At 41.4% G+C, this 14,294-nt stretch overlaps 1 protein-coding gene across 1 annotated transcript in view; it reads right to left on the bottom strand.

The window, feature by feature from the left end:
• Window positions 1-7,957, bottom strand: part of ZDBF2 (zinc finger DBF-type containing 2) — a 32,163-nt gene extending 24,206 nt beyond the window's left edge. Inside the window, 4 exon segments of the mRNA XM_043577616.1 lie at window positions 630-734; window positions 1,906-1,983; window positions 2,956-3,008; window positions 7,654-7,957. Of these exon segments, the coding sequence (XP_043433551.1) occupies window positions 630-689 (60 nt within the window). The 5' untranslated portion in view covers window positions 690-734; window positions 1,906-1,983; window positions 2,956-3,008; window positions 7,654-7,957.
• Window positions 7,958-14,294: the final 6,337 nt, after the last annotated feature.

Genomic DNA, 14,294 nt, shown 5'->3' with positions numbered 1-14,294 from the left:
AACACAAGCAACAAGAGGAGGGGAAAAAATCTAAACTATAGCAACATTTAAAACATTTGCGCATGGAAGCATAATCTTCTAAGTCCTTACCTTATTCTACAATGTCTTACAGCATCTAATTCTCTAGATTCTTCACCTATCACTTCACACCAGCCCTCCACCTTACCAGCACTCTGGCCTCATCGGCTCCTGGCTTTTAACCAGCACGCCAACCACCCCTCTACCTTGGGGTCTCTGTCTTTACTCTCTCCTCCCTCTACCTAGAAATTCTTCCCCCAGATATAAGGCAGCCTGGATCCCAAACTTCGTTCAAATCTCAACTCAAATGTCACTCCTTAACCTTATCTGGCAGCCCCACCTGAAAGTGCACTCCCTTCTCTATTTTATTTTCCTCATAACATTTATCACAATCTGACTTATCATGTATTAAGTTTATATGATTATTTATTTTCTGTCTTACTATACTACAAAAGGGATGTGGATTTGTCCCTGGCTATATCCTGAGAACTTTAAATGGTGTCTACCAATTAGAAGATTCACAACAATCTGTTCGGGTGAATAAATGAGTTTAATAAAATGCACGACTAGGTCCTTTGAGGTATAACTGTTTATTAACAGGATCCTCTCACCTGTTCCAGGTTATTATAGCGCACACAGCAATAGCTGCAGTACCCCTGTCTGTTCTGCATGCTGAATAACCAAAGTCAAGTGGCTACTGTCCGGGAATACTCCAACTGGAAAAAAGAAAAAAACGGGAAGAAAAAAACAAACAAACAGTTAAGTCCTTACTACCCTGAGGAAAATACCCTTGGTAATATCAGAGAACAGAAATTCATTCTTGAGTACGATGCACCCTTATTTTGAATAATTATGAAATTAGGTTAAGTCTGCCAAAAGCTACTGAGTCGATCAGTGAGCCTGGAGGAGAGGGGGAGAGTTGTGCACCTTCCAAAAAAGGGGTGTGTTGTTGATAGGTGGAGACTGGACTCAATTTTTTTATCAATTTTCTGATAACTTGTTACAGTTATTAGGAATTGGTTCAGTACTCAATCCGTAAAGACAAATTCCTACCTCTATGTTGTTGTTATAGTATATTCACTATATGCGAATGAGGCTCAGTAACTTTCCCATTGTGTTCCTACATAAAATCTGACGTTACATGAATTCTCATTGTTATACCTAACATCTACTTCCGTCACGAGAGTAAAGATGCATGTATTTTCTGCTTAATCCACAAAGGTGCAGATTTTAAGATAAATTACCTGACAGAATTACTAAAAATCAAAATAACTAATTTGGGTCTGAAACACAAGACACCTCTCTCCTGACAACTATATAAACCAAATAAATATGAGGAATTTCTTCCAGTTGGTGCAATGAGATCTCTCTACAAATAAAAAAAGTTTCCAAGTTTCTACCGCCTTGAAACTATCATCCTTCAACATTACATACTGCAGTGGGTCCCAACCCAGGCTGAATAGCACAATCATTCCCCAAAATTCTGATTTAGTAGGGCTGAGACAGCCTAGAATTCAGAATTTTTTTCATTTCCCAAGTAATTCTGATACACAACTATTTACTCACTGACATAAAGTATTTACAGTTAATGATTATTTTAAATAATAATTCAATACAATTTTAAGGTTTTTGCTGTTTTGTTAAGATGAAAACAGAATTTTAAGAAATAATTTCATCAAGTTTTAATTCGAATTATTTTAAACATTCTTGTCTGTTGAATATGTAACAGAACGATCCTATAATGTGTAGAATATTTCTGATAAGATGATCCTGCAATACAAAAAGTTTACTCATTAAAATCAATATTTAGAAATGAAGTCAAGCCTGAAAATCAATGAGAACAGAAGAGCTTTATTAAATCAAAATGCTATTGTAACATGCACTCACCTGTTACTTTTTATTACGACAAACTTTGACTTTCTGGCTTCCACACTTACAGGGAAAATAAATCAATTAAACCAGCCTCTGAAATAGAGAATATATAAAAAATGACTTATTTAAAATTTGGTCTTTTTTCCATTATTTTACTTCATTTATTAACCTGAAGCAACAAAATGAAACAAGCTTTAAGCTGTATGTATAGATATAGCCAATTTTCAAGCTGAGAGAACCTTAGGGCCTAAACCTGAACTTTGAAAATCATAAAATAACAAATTTTCTAGTACTTTATTCAAAATATATTTAAAACGGGGGCACCTGGGTGGGTCAGTAGGTTAAGCGTCTGACTTCAGCTCAGGTCATGATCTCACGATTTGAGTTTAAGCCCCGCATCGGGCCCTGTGCTGACAGCTCAGAGCCTGGAGCCTGCTTCGGATTCTGTGTCTCCCTCTCTCTCTCTCTGCCCCCTCCCCAACTTGTGCTTTATCTTTCTCTGTCTCTCAAAAATAAATAAATGTTAAAAAAAAAATTCGAAATGTATTTTAAACAATCATTGAATGAAAGGCAAAATGAAAGTATTAGTCTAATGTTACACACACACACACACACACAAAATTGAAATTCTTTATAATTTTTTTTGATCTTTGACACATACAGCCTTTAATTCCCATGCCATGATTATCTACATTTCTGTCATCTCATGTCACATACATGCCACTGAGACAGTGAGCCGCCATGACTCTGAAGCACCTGATTGGCAGTTTTCAAACTGCATGCTAGGAACCCCACCTCAAAAACTGACTAAATCAAAACCGCCTGGTGGGGAGCCAGGCACATGCCTATTATGCATATTTAAAATGCTCTAAGGTGATTCTGAGGCAGGCTGAAGCAGTAACATAAGTCATCATTTTTTACATACTAATAAAATTCTTACTTACTAAAGGGATCATTTCTTTGGGGCCTGGGATTATATTACTTTTCATGACTGAATGGGTCTTTTTATTCCAATTCTGAATTCTACTGGTACCTGGTATTTTCATAAAGTAACAAGTCACTTACCTTGAGCAGAAAAGGGCAGGTATTTCATCAGTTGCATTAGTCCTGGAAAACATCTGTAAATTAAAACAATTGAAAAAAAAAAAAGATCAGCCCCCTAAGTGTCTACCACAGGCCAAGTAACTATCCCCAAGTCATAGATACGTTTGAAAAGTAACCCAATTATGTTTCAATGGGAGAAAAAAATACTAACTCTTTAACACAAAGCACTTTACATACTGTGACTCATAGACTCCCACATGACCTCCTAAGATGCTCTGGGACAGAGCAATTGTCATGGCCCACCCATATAACCCACCATCGAGTATTTCACATCTTTGGGTTCCAGGAACAGCAGCTGGAAAATAAACTGGATCTCTGGTAAGGGTAAGAACATGATGCTATAAACCCATATGAGCTTGATAGGAAATCTTTGAAAGAAATATTTAGATGGAATTAAGTGTGGATCCTGGACGAACCACACAACTCGGTTCTTATGTTACTTTCGGTGAAAAACACTGTCAATTCTTTATCACCTATCAACTGACAATTAGGCCAAATTATCAATCTTGTTTATTCTTCCACATTGTTGTTGGCAAAGTGTTGATGACCCTTACCCAGGATCATTGGTTAACAAAAAACTCCCAACAATTTGGTTCAAGAGAGGGTGTGACAGCACTGTATAATCAAAGAATAAATACTTAGCACCTACCCTGTGCAGATGCTGGAAGCTTTAAAGGATAGAAATAGACAAGCTTTCTTGCTCTCAAGAAGTTTAAAATGGCACTAGGAAACGAATGTAAAAATACCAGGTGGTATCTGAGAAATGCCTAAGCACAAACAGTAAGTGCCAAAACGTCACAATGGATATAGCTTTTTAACTGGACATTGGAAAATGGGTAGGGTGTGCTTAAATAAAGATCAGGAAAAGATGTTCCAAGTAACAAAAAAGCAAAAGTACAAAAGTAAGAAAGCAAAAGTATCTTTAGAGACAGTAAACTGACAAGTTAAAGCTGGAGCCAAGACTTCATTTAAAAATTTAAGGGGCAATAAAGCAAGAAACGTAGATTCAGCTTCAACATGATCGTAGTTAAAAGAAAACTTAAGAATTTGGACCACATATTCAGACAGTGTGGGGTTTGTTTTTGTTGTTGTTTGTTTGTTTTGGGGTTTTTTTGGAAAGCAGTATATGCAGGGAGATTTAAGAAAATTCTGGAACAGTGGTTCTTCCCTATTCAAAGGAGCTTTTCACAGGGTAAGTTAAACTATGCGGCACCATTTTCTAGGATATTAGAGAATTAGTTAACACCCAAATTATCCAAATTCAAAGAATCCCTTAAAGCATCCCTTAAAGCAAAGATTTAGTCTCATTTATGCTTGCAAATTAGGAAAACACACACTAATTTTTTTCTTTCAAATATTACTTTTATTAATTTTTATTATGAAAATAAAACATACCATGGCACAATTATAAAAATAAAGACCACTAAAATCAGTCATAATCCCACTCCCCACCATTAATACTTATCATATATTCTTTGTTCTAAACATGTGTTTACAAAAATGGTATGGTACTATAGTCTATTCTATATAGCCTGCTGACTCTCACTTAACCATATATGATGAGCACTCCTATATGATATGATATATAACTCCAAAACCGAATTTTTAATGACTGCATATCAGTGTAAGACAAAAGCTGTCTTATCTGACAAGACCCAGCAGCCGGTGAATTAGCTATTTAAAATTTAGGAGAATTTTAAAAATAGATACACACATAAATTAGTATTTTGTCTAACTTCACATATATGCATGTATACATGTTTCATTTAAGGTCAAGTTAAGCTTTTTTGTTTCATTGAGATTTTTTTTGTGGCTAGGACAGCTAGGGTTCCAAGTCATATTTTTTTCATATTTTCATAAACCACACCATAATTTACCATCAACAAGTTTCCACTTTGGTTCCTTTCAAACAGAACAAGAACTTAAAGACATTTCTAAAACTGAGAGCAGCATTTGATTAACGTTTAAGATTTCCCCCAAACTTTTACAGTTGTCACACCCAATTAAGTACTCTTGCAATGGCCTTTTTTTTTTTTGAGTGCAAAGCATTCAAATTATTTTTCATAAAAATAATAATGCTCTAAAAAAGGACAATGCCCAGACTCTATTTCTTTGGTTTATGAAACACTTAAAAGAGCATAAACCGATCTGAGGCAGTGAACAAAGATCTCTGAGACTGCCTGAGGTGACTTCAGCACATACGTCTCAAACTGCATCTATTTTTCTTTTGGGACTATTTCTTGCACACCTGAGATCTGGACCTGCTGCAGAGATAAACACATCGTTGCAATGAGTTCAGAGTTGTAGTGCGTGTTTCCCAAACCACCGTATTTTGAAATAAGAGCTAACAAAATCCAGAATCCCTATGGGAAATATTTTTCAACTGTCACACAAGACAGACACCAACTTAATATTAAATAAAAAAAGACAATAGAAAGGCATTTGGTTTATTGAGTAAGATCACCCAAATTATCTGTCTCGCAACAGGAAAACAACGGGGGAGCAGTCACAAAACAATGGCTAAATGAAATAAAAAGACCATCTTATTAATTCAGTGTCCCTTTCTTTACAACATTAATTTTCAACTTCCCATTTGTTTGGATTATCCACCTTATGCTTATGCTGCCTTTCCTCTGGTGACAAGCATTATCCTCCATTCAGTCTTAATAAAATAATAATAGCTAACTTTTAGTGAATACTCAATCTGGGCTAGGCACTATGTCAACAGTTTCATATGCATCATCCCATCTGAATAGCAAACACCCTTATGAAATTGGTGTCCCGGTTAACTCCCACTTTACAAATCAGGAAACTGAGGTTGAGAAAGAAGCAGTATCTTGTTCCAGGTCACACACCAATAACCACTGTAGCTGGGATTTGACTGTAGGTCAATCTGAGCAGTTTATGCTCTTAACCTCTTAACTTCCATAAAATGCTTCCTCTCTGTATTTTCAGGAATGCTAATTGATTGTTTTAATATTAAGTGAAAACAAATAATTAGGGATCTAATTTGTTGCAATAAACACTGTCACATATTCCAAAGAAAAGAGTAAAACTAACGTTTAGCTTAATTGCATCATTGCTCCCATTCTGAGATGAGTGCTGACAGTACCTTGGATTAGTGATTTTCAAACTTAATTAGCGTAGCACAGAGGAAGCAATACATTTTATATCACAACCCCGCACACACACACACACGCAATCACACATGTACGCGCCCTCACGCGCATGCACCCCACGCACGCACTGGCCCCCACACACACACGCAGTTAAAACAAAGCTTACAAAATATCCTCATTACCTGTAATGCATTCTGGTATTTACTATGCTATCCTCTTTTGTTTTTTGTAAGTGCTAGTTACGACCCACAAAATTAATTTCACAATTCACTAATGGGTGAAAACTGCAATCTGAAAAAAACTGCATCACATTATTAAGCCAAACAAACAATATTATACAGAAGATGGCTGTTACCCTGAATTCAGCTTATTTCTATCCAATACCTTGGCCATTGCGGTGATACTTTATCAAATCTCTAACCACTTTCTTTACTAACGTTGGCCACTGGCCAAAGTGCAGGGAGAAGAAGAAAATTCTTGCCTTCCAGGCTCTGGGTCCAAATCAGTGCACGTTAAGAAGGCAGCAGAAAAACGTTTATGCACTGATATAGAAATGACCACAACGCACTAAGCAAAAAAAAGCAGACTACATTAGCATTCCCCTTTATGTAACACGAATATGCACTTACGTACCCCAAATTGTTAATACTGACTCCCTTGATGATAAGATTGCTAAGGGCTTTTTCAGTAGGTTTATTTATTTTTTTCCTGATAGTATATAATTGCTGTCAAACAAATTAAATATAATTCTATTCTGGGGATTAAAGACGTTTAACAGCCAGCATCTCGTTATGCATTTCTTCCCCGCGCTGCCAAAATCATCGCGTCGGATAATGTTAGGAGCTGCAAAGGGCCTTCTAAAGAGCACGTAATAACGACGGCGTAATCTGAGCAGATTTACACAACTGTTGCACGACGATAGTAAAACGATCGTTAACACAAAAATCTAACGCTTCCAAAATAAATCCCAATCGCCAAAGGCTGATAAGGGCCTAGGTCTGGGGACAGCTGGACACAGCGCAGGGCAATGGGGGAAGGGGATTTGTGGACAGGTGGCTTCGGATCTCGGCCCCACAGGTGCCCCTACAAGTCCCCGCGGGTACAAAGCCCCAAATCCGACCTCCGCGAGCCGCCCCCTCTCCACCTCCCAGCCCCAGGCCGCGTCCGCGGGCCCCTCCGACCCAGGGCCCCCGACAGAAGCGCAGGGCAGCCTGCGCCCCACCTCCACCCCACGCCCCAGCCACCTCGATCCGGGCCCGGAGACGCCGGCCCCGCTCCCGCAGGACGGGCAGAAAGGGACTGGGGACGGGAGAAGCCGAGAAGGACCTGCGAGGCGGGTGCAGGAGCCGGGCGGGCTGTCCGGCCGTCCCTCGGGAGGAAGAAGGCGCCCGGGGCGCCAGGCGAGCAGGCCCCACCCCCGGCCGCGCGCACGGAGCCCGCGGGCGTCGCCCCGGCTGCGCGCCGCCTCGGCTCGGCCCGCCCCGCCCGCGCCCGCGCCCGCCGCCGCCGCCGCCGCGGTGCTCTGCGGCGCGGTTCTCACCTCCGCGGAGGCCTCCCGGATTCCTCCCGGGCTTGGGCGCAGGCCGAGGACCGGTGGGCGCGCTCCCTTCCTATTCTGGTTCCATGGCGGTGCCCGGACCCCCCGGGCCGTCCAGGGCGCCGCGGCCGCCCGCTGCCTGCCGCCCGCAGCCCGCGGAGCCAGACAGAGGAGCCCCCCGGCCTCTCCCGCCGGTGTGAGACGAGGAGCGAAGTGCGAGCGTCACTCGCAAGACCCGGGCCCCGAGTCACGACTCAGCCCACGTAGACATCCACCGGGAACGTAGCGCTGCAGTCCTGACTGAGCTTTGACGTCAGGGAAGGTGCGAAAACAGGGCCCCTTCTGACGCAGGAGCCGCGCACCGCCCCCTGCCCACCCCCGCCCCCCGGCGCTGGAGCCCCCTTCCTCCCGCCCCAACCCTCCCCTCCCGCAGATCTTTTAAAGCGAACACTTCCACCGGGGTCAGGGCCCCACTCCGGAGCTTGTAAAATCAAACCTGTTCTAACCAAAATGACTGGGCTCACAGCGGAGTTAGGACGCGAGATAGACACGAAGGTTTTAGCATTTGAGGGCCCAGAGGGAAATTGCTTGTCAATTCCCAGCAACAGACGAACCTCGAAAAGAAAATTCCGCTGAGAGGGCTCGGCGTTTGCGCCGTTCGTGTGTGTTTGCCGCAGTGAGCTGCAGCAAACAAAAGCTCCTGTTTAATGAGCGCTTACTTTGTGCTAGGCACTGTGTTTAAGGTTTATATATGTACTCTTGCATTTCATCCTCAAAGCAACCCTTTAGAGGATCTTACTAGGAATCCTATTATTCCCAGTTGACAAAAGAGACAACTGAGGCTTAAGGAGGGTAGGTATTCAAAGACCTCCCCTGCACATGAAAGGGTTACGAATATTAACCGAAATCCCCTCAGTCATTCAATGGTATTCTGTACCACCCACTGCGAATATGGTGGTGTGCAAAAACAGCTGACTGTAATGAGGGGGACACAAACCAGAATCAATCACAATACTGAATATATCATTAAAATCTGTGATAAGGAAAATGAGCATCCCTAAAGTGGAGAGAGCCTCCGATTAAAGAGCTTATGTTTTAGGTAAAAATAATCTTAGAATGAGCTACCTTGTTCTTTGGCTATTGTTGTCATTGTCATTACATTTTTTTAATAAGCTTGTGACTTTGTCCCTTTTTTTAAATTCACCATTGCTTTTGCTTCCACGGTTTCCATTCTTGTGTATTACTTAGCTCTTGCCTCGCCCCCTACATCTTTCTCCGACTTTAAACCTGGGCTATTGCAGCTATTTAGATTTTTTTAACACACCAAAAATATATATATATGTATACTGATTTTTTTAAGGCAAGCTTTTAAGGTACATCCCAACCTTGGAAATGGTGAAAGAAAGCCCATTATACATTAACCCAGCCACCATGACATAATGCATTTCACAGATGCGAAGACACACATTTTTCACACTTCAACATCTCAGAAATCAAGATGCATTTTACAAACTGGTCTCTTAATATTACTGGCCAGGTAGCTGTATTAACCTGGATGTCAGCACCTCCACATATAGAAAATTGAATGTGGCTTTTCACATTGTCCTTATTTCAACTGAGTTAAGTGCATTGTTTAATAAAACCCACAACCCTTAAAGGAGGAAATTAACAGCATATAAAAAAGAGATGGGACTGGCTAAAAGAGCTTAGACTTCTGAGAAACCCGAGTTCCTTACCAAGAACATTAGTTCTTCATGCGTTTTGGAAACCTACAAATAAACAGTTAAATAAGCCTCACACACACACACACACACACACACACACACTGAAATGACTTAGATATTATTTCTGATGGTATGGTTTGTCAATTACAATCCCTCTAAGTTTGAGTCAAAAAAAAATCGTTGAAGAAGTAAAATGAATCCTATGTGTTACCGGGAAACTACCCATTGACCTCTTCTGGTTAGATCAGACAATGCCAGCCTGGAAGCCTTCGGAATAGAATCAGAGACTTGAGGGGAAAAAAAAAAAAAACCCTAGATTCAGTAGTAGGGCACTCTTAGGAGTCGATACACGAGTCGATACATCTCCAACACTTTTGGTGGCCCAGAAGACAATACTGTATGGAAAACCACAGCCATCAACAACTGATACAAAAAGTGTTTTAGAAAAGGTGGGTTTTGAATGCAAAGAAATTTTGGAACCCCTTAACCAATTTTATTTACATCTCCCTTTATATGCACACACAAGGTTGACACATAATAAATCTAAGTCTGAAAGGGTTATTTCACGAAGTATGAAATAAAACACTAAATTACCAAAAAAATCAACGTGTTTTAGTTTAGTTGATAGCATTTTTTTCAACATGATACTATCATATAAAAATTTTTTTCTTATTTTTAGAGAGAGAGAGAGAGAGACTGTGCATGAGTGGGGCAGAGGGAGAGAGACAGAGAATCATAAGCAGGTTCCATGCTAGTGCAGAGCCCCCACAAAAGGCCCGATCTTAGAACCCTGGGATCATGACCTGAGCCAAAATCAAGAGTCAGGCACTCAACCAAATGAGCCACCCTGGTGCCCCTATCATATAAAATTAAAGGAAGTTTCATCCTGCATCCAGTTAGTAGTCCTTCCAGACTACATTTCTGTCTACTGGCAATGGGTACTTTTTTTGGCAGAGCTTAATTATCTGTAAGGTTAAGCCTTAAACTTTTTCAGATCCCCACAATCCTTTATTAATCCATTATAGAGCTAAACTCATTCACTAATAATTCTTTAAAGGACACTAAGTATCAAGGTTGGGTTTGTATGTTCCCTCCCCAGGGAGAAAAAAGATCCTATGTATGTGTTGTTTCACATTCTTTCTTCAAAGGAAGAATAAAAACTGCTGTTTTATGTCCAGAAATCATTCTGATAATGCTGATGTTTTGTAAGCTGTTTAAGCTAACATTAGGCTAATGTCTGAAGGAAAAAGGGAAAGCAGAGATCTCATTCCTGAATCATAAAAGAATTTAGATTCTATCAGTTTAGAGTTTATTTTTCCCTAAAATTCTATTAGTGCACATATACCTATTCATAGTCAGGCGAAGTTATCATGAAGATCTTACCCATTAGCCAGGCTTCTTTTTTTTTTTTTTTTAAAGTAGGCTCCATGCCCAATGTGGGGCTTGAACTCACGACCCTAAGACGAAGAGTCGCATGGTCTACCAATTGGGCCAGTCAGGTGCCCCTACCCTGGCATTTTTATAAACAGTATAGGGAGCACCTGGGAAACTCAGTCAGTTAAGCGTCTGACTCTTGATTTCAACTCTGGTCATGACCTCACAGTTTGTGAGTTTGAGCCCGCTGTCAGTGCAGAGCCTGCTTGGGATCCTCGTTCTCCCTCTCTCTTTCTGCCCCTTCCCAGCATGTGTGAGAGCTCGCTTGCTCTCGCTCTCTCTCTGTGTCTCTGTCTCAAAAATAAATAAATAAACTTTAGAAGTATATGAAGAGTATAACGTCATGTTTAATAGAAAAGAATTCACTCATATGCCCCATCCAAATCAAAATTTTAAATTTAATGAGAATGATCACAAGATATCTCCATGCATTTTGTCTTGTTCTTGATTCCTCTCTGTAAGATAGTCCCCATCTTTGACAAAAATGTCATTCAAAAGACAGAGGGTAAGGGTGATAGTTGGAACAAGGAACAAACAGGTTCTTGGAAAAGGAAGGCAAGTTCAAGTCTATAAAGTGGCAGAGGTGTATGGTGGACACACAGAAAACGTTGGTGGGTGTCAGTGTGGGGAGAAGAGAGCTGGGAGAGAACTCTGCAAATGAGTTTAACCCTCATCTATCACACGAGAACTTAAAAATGACTGAAGTCAGCAAAGCGCTACAGAGCACTATGAGCCTATTTTTAACGAAACATACAAATGATCCGCCGGAACTAAAGACAAGAAAAAGTTTTTTAGTAGTTGCTCCTATCTGTCTGGAGTAGATATGGACAAAGGAGTGGCAGCAGCACCAGCGACTAATATCATAAAAACTCTAATATCATAACAGGTTCCCCCGTTGATTTAAACTTCTGTGCAATGAGATCTAACTTCTTTGTCACAGTCTTCCCATTCTGTTCTTCCTTTAATCCAGTCAAGCCAACTCCTTCCCACTTTTACATTATGTGGATACCTCTGGGATACATCTTTTTTGAAAAAAAAATTTAAGGTCTCCTTATTTTTGAGAGAAACAGCATGAGCGAGGGAGGAGCAGAGAGAGAAGGAGACAGAGGATCCGAAGCAGGCTCTGTGCTGACAAACTGCCTATGCTGGGCTCAAATTCACAAACTGTGAGATCATGACCTGAGCCCCAAGTAGGATGGTTAACCGACTGAGCCACCCAGGCGCCCCTCACCCATAATACGTCTTTATACAAAGACATCAAATAGGGCATCCTTTGCTATAGTTTTTTTTTTCTAATAATTCCTTACCAATTCTTACCATAGTCTACTCTTTCTCTTTTTTCTTTCGCTCCTTCCCCTCTTTTGTTTCTACTAGCACGTTGTTTCTTTACCTTGGTTTTTTTTTCTTGCTATCAGAAAAGCACAATTTATAATCCTGAAAGATAATGCCCCTAACTTCTGGTGATAATCAGGACTAACCACACACTTGTTCCTTCTTTTTTTTTTTTTTCCTTTTACGTTATTTTGAGACAGAGAGAGAGACAGAGGGAGAGGGAAACAGAGAAAACGCCAAACACAGGACTCCAACTCAGTAACTGAACCGTGAGATCATGACCTGAGCAGAAACCAAGAATAGGACACTCGACCAACTGAGCCACCCATGCGCCCCCTTCCTTTTTGAGAGACAGAGAGCACAAGCGGGGTAGGGGCAGGGGACAGAGTATCCCAAGCAGGCTCTGTGCTGACAGCAGCGAGCCCCACGCAGGCTCAAACCCATGACCCGCGAGATCGTGACCTGAGCAGAAGTCAGACGCTCAACTGACTGAGCCCCCAGGCACCCTCACTTGTTCCTTCCTTTAATTCAAAATTCAGGGGCGCCTGGGTGGCTCAGTCGGTTAAGCGGCCGACTTCGGCTCAGGTCATGATCTCGCGGTCCATGAGTTCGAGCCCCGCGTTGGGCTCTGTGCTGACAGCTCAGAGCCTGGAGCCTGTTTAGGATTCTGTGTCTCCCTCTCTCTGACCCTCCCTCATTCATGCTCTGTCTCTCTCTGTCTCAAAAATAAATAAACGTTAAAAAAAATACTATCTCCAACTAAAGACAAAAAAAATGTTTTTTTAATTCATTTCAAAGTTTATGCCCTCTGGAGCTTTAACTTTTAAAAAAATAATTACTGTTGGCTTTTATATGATGAAATCATCAATATGAGAACTATATTCTTGAGCCTTTCCCTCTATTTAAACTCCCCTGCCTCCCCTCACCTCAATTGTTTTCACTGGTCAACTTGCAACACTATAGAATTATTCCATTTATATATAGTTGCCATAAGGATGATTTTAGAAGCTAATGTGAATTCCGTAGACCCCATTTTTAAAAACTAATAGATGACACTCAAATATTATTTAGGAAGAGCTCTGGAATACATTAGGTGACAAAAAAGCAAAATGTAATGAATTTTGTGCGAGAAAGGCAGAACTAGGAATATATAATTATATTTCCACAAAGAAACTCTGAAATGCAACTCAGGAAATAATAAAATCAATCACGGCACAAAGGAGGTTGTAAAAACAGGGAGGAAGAAGGTGGGGGAGAGTGACAGTGTCGCTGTGCACTTACCATGTTATGGCTTAGGAGTCTTCTGGATTTTTTTCTGCTTAAAATAGTGGCTAAATAAAAATTTAAACTAACAGACATTAGACAGTGGAGAAAGAAAGTTTTGATGACGGGCTCTGGAGCAGGAGCCCCACCAGGGGACTTGGGGAAGGTCCAGAGAGGAATTCTGATATCCTCAGAAACACCAGGTACACGGTTTGCAACTAAATGGACTCCAGGGCCCCTTCTAGGTGACCGTACAGTGAAAAGCAAACTGGAGTCAAAACTGGAGTCTTTTTTTTTTTTTCCCAAAATCTGAAGGGGCCGATGCCCTCTGAACCTGGGCCCACCTAAACAATTTTAGTTCAAACCACCGCAGGCCTGAGCGCAGACCATCCGCCACCTGACAGCCCTGTATCGTGGCTTCCTGGCAGCAAAATAGAGGAGCCAGGCTACGGAGGACTTACTGACTTCTCGGAAAGAATTCTGGCTCGCTGTTGGAGAGGGCCCCTCCTGCCGGCACAGGAGTTCACTGCTAAAAGTGACCTCACCTCCTGCTCAAGCTCTTACTCAAAATTATCCCTTGGACTCAACCCAGTTGCATCGCTCCACACTTATGCCGTCCTCCCCGACTCCTGACCCTGAACTTCCCCGGGATCGTTTACAACAGGATCATCCACCAAATGTCTATTCCTCCCCCTCCCCCCCGCCCCCGAGCTAGCAACGTGCCTCACCCAGGATCTTACTATATCCTATCCTGCCTTCAAACTCCAAGTGACAAGCTGCGTGGTTGCAAAGCAATGCTAGGAAACCTGGGATCGGTAAGATAAACGACAGGATCAGAAACACGTATCTTGACAGTATCTCTCAAAATTCGCCCTCCAGTGCAAGTAGTTA

Source organism: Prionailurus bengalensis, chromosome C1, assembly GCF_016509475.1.
Source record: "Prionailurus bengalensis isolate Pbe53 chromosome C1, Fcat_Pben_1.1_paternal_pri, whole genome shotgun sequence".
NCBI classification, from domain to species: Eukaryota; Metazoa; Chordata; class Mammalia; order Carnivora; family Felidae; genus Prionailurus; species Prionailurus bengalensis.
The sequence above is the reverse complement of the archived record's forward strand: the minus strand, read 5'-3'. Positions and strand labels throughout refer to the sequence as shown.